At 37.8% G+C, this 16,669-nt stretch overlaps 1 protein-coding gene across 13 annotated transcripts in view; it reads right to left on the minus strand.

Moving 5' to 3' along the window:
• The window catches only part of IMMP2L (inner mitochondrial membrane peptidase subunit 2), an 886,329-nt gene that overhangs the window by 729,923 nt on the left and 139,737 nt on the right, over window positions 1-16,669 (minus strand). Inside the window, exons 5-6 of one of the 13 annotated variants that reach the window (XM_055283719.2) lie at window positions 9,714-9,837; window positions 5,869-6,237 (exon numbers count right to left, since the gene is read on the minus strand). The exons of 10 other annotated variants lie outside the window; for them this stretch is intronic. In XM_055283719.2, coding sequence (XP_055139694.1) covers window positions 6,226-6,237; window positions 9,714-9,837 — 136 coding nt within the window. In that variant the 3' untranslated portion in view covers window positions 5,869-6,225. Of the gene's footprint in view, window positions 1-5,868; window positions 6,238-9,713; window positions 9,838-10,230; window positions 14,271-16,669 lie in introns of those variants that run through there. 2 more of the 13 variants (XM_055283716.2, XM_055283717.2) reach the window with 2 other exon arrangements.

The following is a 16,669-nucleotide window of genomic DNA, read 5'->3' on the forward strand; positions in this document are numbered from 1 at the left end:
AAAAGAAATACCAGGCATAAACTGCTAACCTTAGAATACAATTTAACCTCAGTATTCTCCACAAAAAGTAACAGAATCTGTTTCTCCAAGGTACCTGAGTTGATTCTAAGTGAAAAATATCAGGTTATTCTCCCTACTATCTATTTTCCATGTTTTCAGAATGAAAGCGCAAATCTGAGCACCATATTTAAAAATAAGTAGATCTGAGAATAAAGAAAACCATGTTTTCACTCAGATGCCTGCATTTCCATCAACAAGTGCTGAAACAACACCGCACGAACTGTTGTAGCTGATTAACCCAGCATATTTCTAGGAACTACATTCGTTTGGTATTAGTAGGGTGCAAAGTACAAAGGTCAGAGAGGGAAGTAGAGAAGGGCCAGACCACGTCACACCTTACAGCAGATACTACTAAATTGAGATTTTTTTGACCTGTAAGACATGGGAGTCATTGAAAAAGTGAAAACAGAGGAGCAATGTAAGCAGAGACTGGATGAGATTTTTACTCTGCTAGCAGGGTAGAGCTACTTTAGTGAATATGGTATCCCCTAGCCACATGTCTACTGAGCACTTGAAATGTGACCATGACCACAAATTGAAAGAATATTCTGGATAAACTAGATCAAATAAAATATATTATTATAATCAATACTGCCTCTTTCTTTTTATTTTTAACTGTAGCTACTAGAATAGGTAAAACTGTATATATGCCTTGTATAATACATTTCAATCGGACAGTACTTGCATAGATGAAAAACTGTGAGGAGGAAAATACACTAGCAATGATAAGAACAAGGTAGACTATTGCAATCGCCAAGGTGAGAGAGGACAGTCTCATCTAGAATATTAAGAATGGAGAAGAATAGAAGAGAAAAGTTCAAGAGAAGAAAGAAAAGAAGATGCAGGACTTGGTGTAAGAGAGAAGTCATTTGTTCATTCATTCATTCATTCGAACACATCATTATTGCATGCCTAGGATATGCAGGTACCATGCTGGTTACACTATAATGAGCTAAATGGAAGTCTGAAATGCTTACCAACTCTCTGGTTTGAGAAACTGAGGAAAGGGTGTTATCACCCATTGAAATAGCAAACAGGAAAGAGGAACACTTTTATTGTCATCAAATGTATCAAGTATGAAGTGTGTGTAGGTTATTTAAGTGGAAATGTCTGGGAAGCAACTGGATGTCATGATCTGAAGTATAACAGAAATGCCTAAGCTGAAGCTAGAGAATATGGAATTAGCAGCAGACCCATAAAAGGGTTTGCTCCAGGAAAGGTTGTAGAGTGATAAGGTCAAGGGTCCAAGAAAGAACAGTGACACAAAAATTCTGAAAAGGAGACGATAGACAGCAAGTTCACTAACAAATAGCCATGTATGAACAAGAAAAATTCATAAAGAGCAGAATCACAAAAACCAAAAGAGAAGAGCTTTTTAAGGAATTAACATTCAATGAATCAAATACAAAAGAAAAGTACATAATTTCAGACAAGCATTGAAAAGTATACAAAATACAAAAAAAAAAAAAATCAAAAAGTATTTGGCAAGTCAGAGATCACTGATGACCCTCATGAAGGCGATCCCAATGGTAGGAACAAGCAAGACTGCCAAAGACTCCAAAAGGCAAAAGAGCAAAGGAGAGGCAAGAAAGACCAAATATAAACAACTGTTTCTAAAATCTTAACGATAAATAAAAAAATAATAAAGTGGTGAGCACAGAATCAAGGGATGGTTTGGGGTATTGTCATTTTCTATTTTGGACATGAGAGAAACCTGAGCATGTTCAAAAGCTCAGAAAAGCAGTCAGTACAGAAAAGCTGATTAAAGGGGCAAGAAATGGAATAACTAATGGAGCAAGAGCCTGAGGAACTGGGAGAGAAGACCTAGAATACAGATGGACAGGCAACCCTGAAGAGAAGAAAGAACACCTCTTCCTCCACAAATGAAAGTGAAGGTGGCTCAAGAGGCAAAGATAAATTCAGAAGCAGGTAAGAACTCTAGTTTCTGTATTAAAATATTACTCAGGTTATACAGTAATTACCGGGCACCTTTGGCTAACAGTAGCTACAAATGTGGTTCCATACTTCCAAGGATTTAATATTTATAGCAAATATTCTAAAGCCAAGGACACAGATTTATCCAGGTAGGGGACAGTCATCTTCAGTCTACTCTGTGGCCAGTCACCTATACTCTAACACACAAAAAATAAACCTGTGAGAAATGATTGCCATTAGTCATAAAGAGGAATGGAGGAAGAAAATGTAGGCTAGAGTGACTGGGGACAGGGAACCCACATATCCCTCTAAGGTTTCTAGCTATGCACATGTGAAGTAGAGAGACTGAAGAGAATAAAGAGGGTTTCTCTCCTGTCTATATAACCCTAATTAGTTCCTTCCCAAGGCAAGAGTCATAGTTACCATACTTTGCCAAGTTTAAACCTTTTGGATGGAGTTATTGTGCTTTAAAGAAATGAGCCCAGATTCCCCGGACCTCCACTCTGCCTGTTTCTGGGAGTGGTAGGCATGCCTAGGCAAGATCTGGTTCTCCAGGCTGAGGGGTCATAATTATTTTGGGTGATTAAAAAGAATCTCTTGGCCTGCCCATCCTCATCTCTACTCTGCTCCAGTGTCTCCACCTACAACTGAATGAGTGAAGGGTATTGGGCTTCACTGGACCAGAAAACTGAGCTAAGCCTACAAAACCAAGCCTCATGGTTCAACACTCCTCACTGAAAAAGTCAGACATTGAGGGCTATCCAGCATTTGTCCACCTTTTAAACAGCACTTTACTTCCCTGTTGGCTTCTATATCTTTTTATAAATAATGCATCAGTCCAGAATCCCAGAAGGCAAGAGGGGTAAGTGGAGGATTCAATAATCAAAATCTCACCTTGAACCTCCAAACACCCTAGTGACAAACTAAAATATGCACTAAGTTTTTCTGCCTCTTTCTTTTTCATTTTTCTTTTTCTCACTCTGCCCCTCCTGAAATCCCCCTCCTTCCACTTTTATATGTTCAAGCCCATGAATATTCAGTTTATATGTCACCTTATCAAGGAAGTTTTCTCTGACCTGTCCAGCTACATTTCAGTATCACTGCCTCACCTATGCTCTTGTGTCTTATTTATATCTCAGTTAAGCACTTGGTTATACTTAGTTATTTAATTGTATCTCCCAGCCAGGTGAGGTGGCTCACATCTTCAACCCCAGCTACACAGGACACTGAAATGGGGGAAACATTTGAGATCAGGGGTTTGAGGCTGTAATGAGCTATAACTGTGCCACTGCACTCCAGCCTGGGTGGCAGAGTGAGACCCCCCATCTCTAAATGATGAAGAAGAAGGAGGAGAAGGAGAAGGAGAAGGAGAAGGAGAAGGAGAAGGAGAAGGAGAAAGGAGAAAGGAGAGAGGAGAGAGGAGAGAGGAGAGAGGAGAGAGGAGAGAGGAGAGAGGAGAAAGGAGGGAGGAGGGAAGAGGAGAAGGAGGAGGGAGGAGGAGGAGAGGGGGAGGAGGGGGAATGGTATCTCCACTAGGAAATCAGGTAGAGACTGCTGAATTCAGCTTTGTATCTCAGGCCTTGAGCACATTGTCAAGGTTGGTCCCCACTCCAAGTCACAATTCATTCCTACTTCTCCCCAACTCCTAAAGCACTTCGTAGGGCAGAAACTGGGCCTTGCTGCACTCTATCAGCACTGCCCCTCTGTTACTGAAAGAAGACAGAAAGGAGGAGATCCTGAAGGACTTTGTATCATAGGTAAACAATCTTTTGACTCTTCAGCCAATCACTGCTCCATTTGGCCTCTAGCTAAGGAATCTCTTAAGCAGCAAGCAAAAAATATGATTCATAAACAAGTGAAAATGAGTCATGTAGCAGTAAACAGAACTGGGGCCAAAAAGGCAGCTTTGGAGTTGTCCCCATTCATTTCAAAAAGAGCATTTTACATAATTTTTACATATTTACATTTTAAGTATTTTTTAAACTGGATAAAGTAAGGAAATACATAAATTGTATTAAATTTAGAATTTCTAACTTGATTAATAATGACAAAACACCTTATAAAGTATATTACAGCACACAAAGTACTTCCTAACACTTCCATTTTATACTTGAGGAAATGGATTTTTAGAAAAATTAGGTAGGTTCTGTAAGGCCTTGTTCATCAACCAATAATGAACAAACGCCTACTTTGTACAATGCACTGGGATTGCAGCAGCCCTGCCCTCATGGATCTCTTTCTTATAGGGAAGACATGTAATAAATAAAATGTGTATGTCAAATGGTACTACTGGGAAAATAAGGCAAGGTGGAGATGGGGGGCAAGGGTACAGTTTTGAATAAGATGGGCAAGGGCACAGTTTTGAGTAAGATAGCCAAAGAAGGCCTCACTGACAAGTGGCATTTGAGCAAAAAGGGGGTAAGAAAGCCAAGTGGTTGGTACTCTAACCTGAACTATTAACCAAATCTTGGATTTTCATTGCTTACACTCCTTTCAATACAGCAATTTGCCCTTTATAAGAGAGGACGATGTTGACATTCAGGAAAACAGCAGGGGAAGCAGTATCCTGTTCTCTACATTTTGGGCACATTAGAAAAGTGGTTCAGAAAATCCTGTACAAGACCCAAAGCGCTACCCCAGGCCGAAGTGAGTCCCCAACCACACATTCGGATACTCCAAAAAGATGCCAAGTGGTAATTTTCATTGACAGGACTAGCAGTATCACTCCAAATGGTAAAATGTTAAAGTTGTAATTAGAGAATGTTTGATCTTTTTATTGCTGTTTTTAAAGGCAAATGTCCTGAATGGTTCATTATGGTTTCTACCATATAAAAGTCATTTTAATCTACTGAGTTACTTGGCTGTCATAAGACAGAAAATGAGCTGCCATAAGAAAAGCTGATGAAAAAGGAAAAAAATTACAAATACCTGATCCCATACCCAGGTCATTGTCTTCATCTAAGGCATAATTTATCTTTTCCAATGACATATGTGTACATCTCAATTAATTATCCACTTACCCTCTACTAATCAGAAATAAGATTTGGTTCAGTAAGGCGGGGTGAAGGAATAAACTCAACCTACCAATTGCTCCACATGAATTTCTTTTTTTAATAGAGGCAGGGTCTTACTCTGTCACCCAGGCTGGACTGCAGCCTCCAACTCCTGGGCTTAAGTCTCTCGAGTAGCTAGGAATACAACCATATGCCACCACTCCCAGCTAATTTTTTTTTTTAAGAGACAGGATCTCGCTCTGTTGTCCAGGCTGGTCTTGAACTCCTGGCCTCAGACAAACCGCCCACCACAGCCTCCCAAAGCAGTGGGATTATAGGCATAAACCACCACTCCCAGCCTGCTCCACATGATTGATAAATAACCTGATATAACCATCTGGACGAGTCAATCTTTGCTGAATAAATAACTTCTCCATGAGTAATCCTTCCTATGCCCAGTTTTCCCCAATCCTTAATATCATTGCTCTTTTTAGACTCACACATTCATTCACTTAACAAACAAAAACTGAATGTTTAAGATAAGGCAAATACTTTGTATGACTGGTTTTCTATTTGAAAATAGAGTGTGTGACTATACAAATACATATATACACAAAGGTACACCAATTTATATACAGTGGCCCTATGTATCCCCCATTTGAGAATATTTCTAAGCATGCCAGCTACTTAAATTCAAGTGTGAAGGTATGTGTATTTGGGTGTGTGTGAATGAATATATGTGAGAGACAAAGGCAGACAAAAAGAGAGAGGGTGTGGATAAGAAGCAAGTAAAGTTACATCAGACAAGGACATGAAAACGCATAAAAGATTCATGATAAAATGTAAATACATTTAAAGAATAAGAGTAACATGAGCCTTCACTCCCCCTCCCTGTGTGATCATAATCACTGCCCATCAACTGCTCTGTCCATACAGGTGTGCTCCCTGGGTTCCTTAAAGGTTATATATAACCAAGATCTACCTTTAATGCATTTGGCAAAAATATCTGTGCCATAAACTATTAGCTGACAAGCAATTATATTTTACCTTGTAAAAGAAAATTAGGCATAAAATAACCCCACAAAAAGAAGAGAATGGCTGTTTCACAAAAGAGGCAAAAGAGATTTAAACAAGATAATACCATAAGTTTCTATCTCACCATCCATTAATTTTAAATTTGATTTTGCTTCTTATATCACATAGCACTTATTCAAAAATAGCAGAAAAATACTTCTATCTATCTGTTGTCCTGTGAAAAGAAAAGAAAATACTATTATTTGTATTTCTTGTTCAAACACTCTAAGGATAAAAGTACTGTTTTCAAAAATGATGAGGTTCCTGCAGATAACATTTACCCACAGGATTTGAGGCTTTTTTGTGACATAAAGTGCAGAGTACTTTGAGGATGGTTACAGATGCAATGGCACAGAAAAGGCTTTTAACTTTGGCTCATTTCCTCTGACCACCATGTCTCCATTCTAAATTATAACCTCTCAAGCTACAGATCCTTTAAAACTAGCTTTTAAACTAGCTTTCTGTGGTATCGTCACAAAATAAGAACACTTTGTTACTTGAAAATAAAAGCACAAAATTATTGGACTCAATAACTGTTCTCATTATTGCAAACCAATAAACAAGATTCAACAAGAACTCGTTTTAGCTATTGCTTATCAAGCTGCCAAAAAATAAATCCAAAAGAAACCAAAGAAAAACCTGCGTTAACAATATAGATGGTTTCTTATTCATAAACTATCTTTAACATCAAAAACGGCTAGCGTGTATGCCAGTGTTACTGCCTTGCATAACAGAATCTTAAGCTAAGCACTAAAGTTATGTCATTCACATCTAGAATAATAATTTTTTTTTACAAAAACTAAAATACGGCCAGGCGCGGTGGCTCACGCCTGTAATCCCAACACTTTGGGAGGCCGAGGTGGGCAGATAATGAGGTCAGAAGATCAAGATCACCCTGGCCAACATGATGAAACCTCATCTCTACTAAAATACAAAAAATTAGCCAGGCATGGTGGCGCATGCCTGTAGTTCCAACTACTCAAGAGGTTGAGGCAGGGAAATCACCTGAAACCAGGCGGCGGAGGTTGCACTGAGCCAACATCGCACCACTGCACTCCAGCCTGGCGACAGAGCAAGACTCTGTCTAAAAAAAAAAAAAAAAAAAAAAAACTAAAATACTAAAAGCCCCATTTTTAATAGAAATTTGTTTTACGATATAACCCATACCAAATGCTAGTTGCTCAGCCAAATCACTTTTAGAGTCCATACAGCCCTTTATATCTAAAGGAAAATAATAAAAGTGCTAGGAAACAAGAAGTATCTGGGCCCGTTACCCTTGGTTAGGACTGAGAAATTAGCTGGCACAGACAGCAAGACTGGGACCAAATATTCAACCAGTTGGCTGGGGATAGTGGGTCATCAAGGAGATGACCCATATAGCTGTAAAATTAAGTATAAAAAGGGGAAATTGGGCAAACAAATAAATATACTGAGGATAATGGGAGCGAGGTTTTCTAATGTTGGAGAAGGAACCTACAAGTACAAAAAGGGGAAGGAAGAATAAACCCTGTCGTTTGGAATTGAGGAGATCAGTGGGAACATATATTTTTAGATAATCACTGATCAATAGATAGATAGATGGAGATGTATATGTATATATGTACATACATATATACATGTAATGTACATATGTATTAGTCCATTTTCATGCTGCTGATAGAGACATACCTGAAACTGGGAACAAAAAGAGGTTTAATTGGACTTACAGTTCCACATGGCTGAGGAGGCCTCAGTATCATGGCAGGAGGCAAAAAGTACTTCTTACATGGCAGTGGCAAGAGAAAAATTAGGAGGAAGCAAAAGCAGAAACCCCAGATAAACACATCAGATCTCGTGAGACTTATTCACTATCACGAGAATAGCACAGGAAAGACCGGCCCCCTTGATTCAATTACCTCCCCCTGGGTCCCTCCCACAACACATGGGAATTCTGGGAGATAAAATTCAAGTTGAGATTTGGGTGGGGACACAGCCAAGCCATATCAATACATATGTATACGTATATACGTACATACATATATACATATAATGTGCAAATCTGTATTTCCTAGGTTTGTTCACTGAAAAGATCTAGAAGCAAAGACACCTCAGTAGCAAACAGCAACCTTAGAATCCACTAAAAGAAACCAGAAATCTTTGGTTGTGCCAAGGCTGGGGCAAGAAAAGTATAAGATAAGCATGAACTACACCTTTTAACATGAGGAACTGAGAACATAGCATCGCTTTTGTGGTAATAATGCCCAAAATAACAACTTATTCATAGGGAAACATCAGATAAACCCAAGTAAAGAAACAAAACATAGCTGTACTCTTCAAAAATGTCAAAATCATTAAAGATAAGGCAAGATTAATGAAGATTCCAGATTGAAGGAGAGCAAAGAGCCAGGGCAGCTAAATACAAGGCTTAGATTCTGGACATATAAAGAACATCATTGGGACAGTTGGTAAATTATGAATTGAATCTGTGTAATAGATGGTAATATTGTATCAATACTAGTTTCCTATTTTGGTGGTTATACTGAGATTATGTAGGGAAATGTCCTTATTTTTAGAAAATAGTCACTGAAGTACTAAGGGAGTACTGGGGCATCATGTCTCCAATGTACTCTCAAGCCAAAAAAACTTCAAAATAATAATAATGTGTAATGGTAAGAGGAGAGGGAGGACAGATTGAGAGAGAGAGAGAGAGAATATGATAAAGCAACTATAATAAAATCTTAATGAAAATTTGAGTGAAAATCATATCAGTTCTTTGTACTATTCTTGCAATGTTTCTATAAGCTTGAAATCATTGTCAAATGATTAAAAAACAAAGACAAGTTTGGCCCTAAATGCCCATATAACTATTAAGAAAAACCTTAACTCTCTATGAAGGGCCACAATCTGCTCTGAATTTTGAATATAATTCAAAATGCTTGTGGTAGAGGCTAATACTGCCTATATAATTCTAAGGGCACTAAACAAATAAAATAAGGATGTTAAAAGGTGTCTTGAACGCGTCTAAAATCTGTAAAATGTTAATTCTTACAGAATACTTGGCTTAGAAAGGTGATGTACATTGGGGAATTATTAATATTATAAGGATAAAATTGCAAAATTTCCCTGATAGTCACAAAATAAGACCTATGTAAACAACAACATGCATCACCCAGATCCCCCTTCAAAGAAGCACTCACTCATGGCCCATAAATGGGCAGTGCAGTCAGTAGACAGTCGCCAGGTCAGTAGACTTCAACATCGCCACAGCTGCAGAGAACCGCCCTCCCTTGGGGTATTCGACATCCTCAGACAGGGCAGGGGTCACTTGAGACAACTCAAGGCCACACTGTCTGAGGGCCCCACTGGCTTGTCTAGGGTTCTGTCAGGCCTGCCTCACAGTTTGGCTTCCTCCCCTGCTCAATCCTGTATCTTCCTTCTTCCTTTCCCCAGGGATGATCCCTAAAATACATCTCATACCCCAAACTCCATCTCAATGTCTGCTTCTAGGGAACCCAACCTGCCACAGGACCTCTTTTGTGACTTGACAAAACATAGCTTGATATAGGAACATTTTATAATTTTGTCTTGTGAGTAGGTAACTTTATTTCCAACTCACAAGACAGGTATAAATTTTTTTCAGGTAAATTCTGTCTCTAAATCTCATCCATTTACCTTCTCATGCAGTGTGACAGAAAAACTGTACTTTCCCCTTTTCATGTTAGCCAAATATAAAAGATAATCATCGTTTAAACAACAAATTTCCCTCTTATGGTCCATTAGCTCCTGCTGCTTGTTCCTGTAGTGAAATAGAAATACAACAAAACGATTTCCATGGCAATAGGTAATAATCTAGCAAATGTGAATTTCCAACTTAGCAACAGAACAAAGCAAGAAGAGATTATGGAACTGCAGTGGGGCTAAATTTCGATTTCTGTGTATTTTTAGTATCACATTTTAAAACAAAAAAAGCACAAATGCAGACACACATTAACACGTAACTATGAAGAATAAAGTTCTAATTATAGGATAAATTTAAGAGACCTCAACAATCAACCTGTAATATGACTCCTTACTTCACTACTGAAATATATTCAACTAACATAAAAAAACCTTACCTTATAAATTTGAGAATTCTTACACTTATTTGAAAGCCTATTATCTACTATAATAGCAGTCCCAATTACTAATATATCCTGTTATTTTCGTTTTTCGTAATAATTACAAACATGGCTTATTGCTAATATGTAAATGAAAGATTTTCAAAGGACTAAAGAATCTCTAGAAAGCACAGGGATAGAGGAACTGGAAAGACTGTGAGCATCAGGAGCAGATCTCTTGCTGATACTCCATTAGTCGAGGCTCTCCACTCCCTTGTGGAACATGCAGCACCCTGTACAAGCCACTCTCTACTCTGCACCTGCTCTTCTTCCCACCCCTGAGCTTCACACTCACCAAGAGGGGTTGTTTTGTTCCCACACTTATTACCATTTTTTCTTGTTATAGTAATTGTATAGTTTAACTATATTATTCACAACCTGATGAAATATGAGTGCAGAAAGGATTATCGTATCCAAGAAAGTAAGTACAATGCTTTGCAAAGATTTGATAAAGATGAATCACTAAAACTATGAACAAATTAGATATGGGCAATGCTAGACTGTGGACAGTTACAGAAAAAATAATTCAAATCTAGGATTCTACACTCAGATTGCTTTGTAAGTGTCTTAAATTTCTGCACTTTTAAATAACCCAATGTGAAAATTATAGGTAATGCACTGCCTGTGTTTTATACAGAATGACTATCCAAAGATGCAAATGTTTTAAAATAAAAAGCTTCAGCCTTATACAACCACAAAAAGGGCAAAAAGACAAACAACTACGATAAGAGTATGAGTTCAAGGAAACCTGAATAGAGTTCCTTAATATATGACAACACAACGATACCTCTCTTTCAGTTGCCTCCACTCTCCAGGTGGGATTCCTGCCCTCTGTTCTAAAGGATGACACTGAGCACTGCCCCCCTTGTCCCTGACCTCAGATATGCACTTCTTCAATCTCAGGCTAATTCTTCTCGGTTGGCAATGGAGCTTCAGAAAGCATCTCCTTGCTTCAATGTCCTCTCCTAGCTTTGTATATACAAATTCTTCATTACCAGCTTGATTGCGTTTATATCCAGCATACAGCAACGTGCAAACTATATTTTCTCTTTGGCTATTAGCTACCCAAGGAGGACCTCAGACAAGAACATACTTTTAGCCCCAAAGTCACATGGGCAATCAGATTTCCATCTTTTAAGCACCCTTCCAATGGATATACTGTCTAACCAGGAAAAAGATTAACTGGACCAGTCAAGTCTCTTTTTCCTATTCTAGCCACATATTAATGATCAATGCCTCCACCCACTGGAAATGTACAGAAGCTACAATAAAAAGAATTTCCTGTCCAGAGCCAAGAATTTATAGATTTAGATTCTAAAGCATCTGACGTGACTACTTTTTTATTTTATTGCCTTAACTTCCTTAGCTACAACTGAACACACTTCCCATCAACCTATTACTTCTTTACCTCCCTCCAGTTTTCCTGGACTTTAACTCAATGCCTCTCCTAAGTATGCTTGAGCTGTGTTTACTCAAACCACCTCTGACATCAAGTGAGAAGTGTTTTTCCTTCTGACACCAACCAGTTCTGACACAAACACGAAGTCCCATAATTCAATTAATTCTGATAATAACAACCAGGAGTTACCATCAGATTCTTTAGGGCTCAGTCCCACAAAACAAGGTCCCTAGGTTACACACACTTCTGTCCAACTTGGATATAAAGTCTGAAGTGGGAGGGTCCTCCCCTCACTTCAGGTTCAGTAATTTGCTAGAGTGGTTCATAAAACTCCAAAAAACACTTTACTTATCATTACTGGTGCATTAAAAGTAACATAAATGAAGAGCCAGATGAGAAGGTAAATCTAGTGAGGTCTGGAAGGGTCCAGAGCATAGGAGCTTTTGTCCTCATGGAGCTGGGGGGTACCACCCACCTGGCATGTGGATGTGTTCGCCAACTATAAAAGTCTCAGAACCCAGGCATTTACGGTTTTTGTGGAGGCTGCGTTACATAAGCATTACTCATTAAATCACTGGCCATCAGTGATTAGCTCAATCTCCAGCCCCTTTCCCCTCCCCAGAGGTTGTCACATGAGATTAAAAGTCCCAAGCTGCTAATCAAGGCTTGGTCTGTTGGGCAACCAGCCTGCAACCTGAAGCTTTTTAAGGGCCCACCAAGGATAATCTCACTAGAACAAAAGATGCTCTCATCACCCTAATGACTCAGAAAATTCCAAGGATTTCTGAAGCTCTCTGCTGGGAACTGGAAACAAAAAAAGAAATATCTTTCTATACTACTGTAATGCTTTAATCTCTTTTTTCCACTTTTCCACAGATCTTACAAATGAATAGCCAGTTACTTGTTCCCTGGCTCTGCAACAGCTCTCCTCTCATTACCTTTTGTAAAAAACTTGTTCCATTTCTCTTTCCCTTCCTTCCTCCTTCCTCAAGTTTTGCACCAAACAATATGCAGAATTTAGAACATTGCATATTTTCAATTAAACTTACTCTATTGTCTGCTGTGCTCGGGGAATATCTGCAGTCTGTAAACTCTGCATGCTAGGAAGAGCTATTTAATCTTGCTCCTGACATTTTACGTAGGAGGGAATGGTTTACAGGCTCAGTGTCTCTAGAAGGAACACTCCCCAAGGAACAACGTATTTATTTCTCAATGCTCATTTTCTGTTTTACTCTTAAAATCTTCCCTACCACCATCCCTCACTCCCAAGAGCACAATTTTGAAATCTAATGTATAAAACTAGCAGAAATTAAAGTTTATCCTATACTTACATTAAAAGCTACTCCTACTTGAAGATATGCAGACCCCTCCAAATCCTTCTTTTGATTCTCTGCTCACATAAGTGGGTTTTATATACGTGTGTATTTTTCCACAAAGGAGAGGCCCAAAGATAGCCAAGAGATCAGGATTGGAACAGTTTTTTAACATCATGTTCTCACATTTTCAAAATTTCCTCCTTTATTAATGATAAACTTTTTAAAAACTGATTTCAAAATAGGAAACAGTTGTTCATCAGTCTGCTAGTCTCACTTTCACCAATCAACATATTTCATTGATGATAATATAATTTTTAAAATATTTTATCATCTCTGGAATCAAGATATATCTTACAGTCAATAATACCATAGTTTAATTGACAATATTTTTCATAAAGTACATGAAGAAATACTTTATCATAAATACATAAGACAAAGATAAAATAAATGACACAAAGATGAATCTTAGATTTGATTAATATATTAAGTTCCTCTCTCAACAGGTTCTGGCTTACCTCAGACATAACCTATGTAAAGCATTTAGCATTAAATATAGTATAACAGATTTTCATTGCTGCCATCATTGATGACATCATCAGCAACATCATCATAATTTCTAAACAAATAACAAAAGTCTCAGAAACAAATATGAATCAAGTTAGGGTTCTGATGTGTTCTCCTTATTCTATTTCTTTTCTGAGTGCCATTTTTGTTTGTTTGTTTTCTGTCCTAATTTTCTAAATTTTTCATTTCTCCCCATATTAGAAAACAGTAAACACTCTGATGGGGTTACATAAGGTTGTGCTAAATGACTTAGCTCAGAGTATTCAAGCCGAAATAAGGTAGGATCTTTTCATCTCAAAAGACTTTAAATATCTGTCCCTATTACTAGCTACCAAATCAAAAACCTAGGAATCTCATTGGAAAATAGACTATAAGACAATTCCACGGTTACGAGTTTTAAAAGATGACTCTAATCGATAATCTTTTTTTTTATACTTATTTCTTGTATATTTGTAAAATAGTAGTTACATGAAGCAAACAATATCAATGCAAGGCCCTTTCTCTACTCAGGCTACTCAACATACAGAAATTGGTGGCCACTGATCAGGTCCTTGATTGGTGTCATCGAAGTGGCAAGGGTCTTTCTGAAGTATTTGAACACACTGTTATATGTCACTGTGGAGCTGTGCATTATGTGTGCAGCTGCTCTCCACCTGATGAGTATCCTTTGACTTCATGAGTTAACGTCTTGTACCATTCATGTGAACATGAGAGTGGCCAAACATATAGCGCAGCAGGAAGCAGAGGGCAGCTGTGACGGGACTGGCCGGCAGTGGTTAGGATGGTGAAAATGCTAAGAAGCCAAAGGAAGCAAGCGTGGTCAGAGCAGGTGTGGCCAATTGCCTCAATTATCTTTTTTTTTCAAGCAGAAGTATCAAGTTATATTTTCTATTTTTTCTTCCACATCAGTCTTCTACCCTCTGCCATTTTTTTCTTTCTCCATAAATGGAAACCTAAAATGTATTTCTACTACAATTAGAAAGCAATCAATAAAAAATTTTCATCCAATTTTGTTCGTGTCTCCACACGTTACTACATGAACTCAGTTTTACTTTATACTGTATTATAATCATTTGAGCAAAATTTCTTTATTTCTTGTAAATGAATGTGCTAGTATAAGAAATATCTACATTTTAATGAAAATCATAGTACCGGTACAAAATTTCTAAAAGTGAGAAAATGAAGCAAACGCAATACAGCTTTTAGGTAGTTTTATATATATAATCTTTCTTTATTCTGCTGTTGATAGTTTTTGCCTTTCTCCCACTTAAATAAGTTAATTGAAAGCATAGTATAATTTAATCTCTATTGTACTAAAAATACACAACTATCTGTAGTAATATTATTCCTCGACATTCTCAAAACAACTATTGGGCATTAATTCCATCTGGACTCTCCACTAAATAAGCATTATTAAACAAATGTACTTAAACTATAAAATTCATGTTACTGAATTTGTATAAAACCAGAGTGTCTGAAGAATAGAGAACAAACACATGAGAAAAAGCTCATCATCACTGGTCATTAGAGAAATGCAAATCAAAACCACAATGAGATGCCATCTCATGCCAGTTAGAATGGCGATTATTAAAAAGTCGGAAACAACAGATGCTGGCTGGCAAGGCTGTGGAGAAATAGGAATGCTTTTACAATGTTGGTGAGAGTGTAAATTAGTTCAACCATTGTGGAAGATAGTGTGGCGATTCCTCAAGGATCTAGAACTAGAAATACCATTTGACCCAGCAAACCCATTACTGGGTATATACCCAAAGGATTATAAATCATTTTACTATAAAGACACATGGACATGCATGTATATAAAGACACATGGACACGTATGTTTACTGCAGCACTATTTACAATAGCAAAGACTTGGAACCAACCTAAATGCCCATCAATGATAGACTGGATAAAGAAAATGTGGCACATATATACCATGGAATACTATGCAGCCATAAAAAGAGTGAGTTCATGTCCTTTGCAGGGACATGGATAAAGCTGAAAGCCATCATTCTCAGCAAACTAACATAGGAACAGAAAACCAAATACCACATGTTCTCACTCATAAGTGGGAGTTGAACAATGAGAACACATGGATACAGAGAGGGGAACATCACACACCAGGGCCTGTGGAGGCTGGGGGGCAAGGGGAGAGATAGCATTAGGACAAATACCTAATGCATGCAGGGCTTAAAACCTAGACGACGGGTTGACAGGTGCAGCAAACCACCATGGCACATGTATACCTATTTAACAAACCTGCACGTTCTGCCTATGTATCCCAGAACTTAAAGTAAAATAAAAATGAAAAAGAATAGATATAGTTGGCAAACTATATGTATATATATACAATACTATTATAACAATATACAATGCTAGTCTGTAGTTTATAACTTTTTCTCATAAAATAAATGAAGCTTTAGAAAACGTTTTTCGCTGGGTGCGGTGGCTCACGCCTGTAATCCCAGCACTTTGGGAGGCCAAGGAGGGCGGATCACAAGGTCAGGAGATTGAGACCATCCTGGCTAACATGGTGAAACCCCATCTCTACCAAAAATACAAAAACAAAATTAGCTGGGCGTAGTGGCAGGCGCCTGTAATCCCAGTTACTTGGGAGGTTGACGCAGGAGAATGGTATGAACCGGGGAGGCAAAGCTTGCAGTGAGCCGAGATCGCGCCACTGCACTCCAGCCTGGGCAACAGAGCGAGACTCCATCTCAAAAAAAAAAAAAAAAAAATTTTTCACTATAAGAAAATAAAATCACTTATAATAGACATATTTCCAATATTTATATTCTCTGTAGTCCTCTAGTCCTTTATCTATACATATATACTACATTTTTCAAATACTGGAATTATAGTATACATCATTTTGTAACTTGCTTTTTTGTTTGACAATATTATAGGAGCACTTTCAATATTCATAGTCTTCGAAAACATGATTTTCGAATGGCTGTACGAATATTCCATCATTTGTAAATATTGTAGTTGATTTTGCTAACCTACCACTATTGGACAGTTACTACCATAATAATGCAGCAGTGAACATCCCTTTATCTTTGCTCTAGTCTCTCATTTATGTCTTGGAAAAAAATTCTAAAAGTTGAAAGTACCTAGTAGACACATGTAAATATTGTCAAGCCTTTTGATACCTACCACCAAACTGTTCTTTCTCCAATATCCATAAGAGTA

Source organism: Symphalangus syndactylus, chromosome 6, assembly GCF_028878055.3.
Source record: "Symphalangus syndactylus isolate Jambi chromosome 6, NHGRI_mSymSyn1-v2.1_pri, whole genome shotgun sequence".
Taxonomy (NCBI): domain Eukaryota; kingdom Metazoa; phylum Chordata; class Mammalia; order Primates; family Hylobatidae; genus Symphalangus; species Symphalangus syndactylus.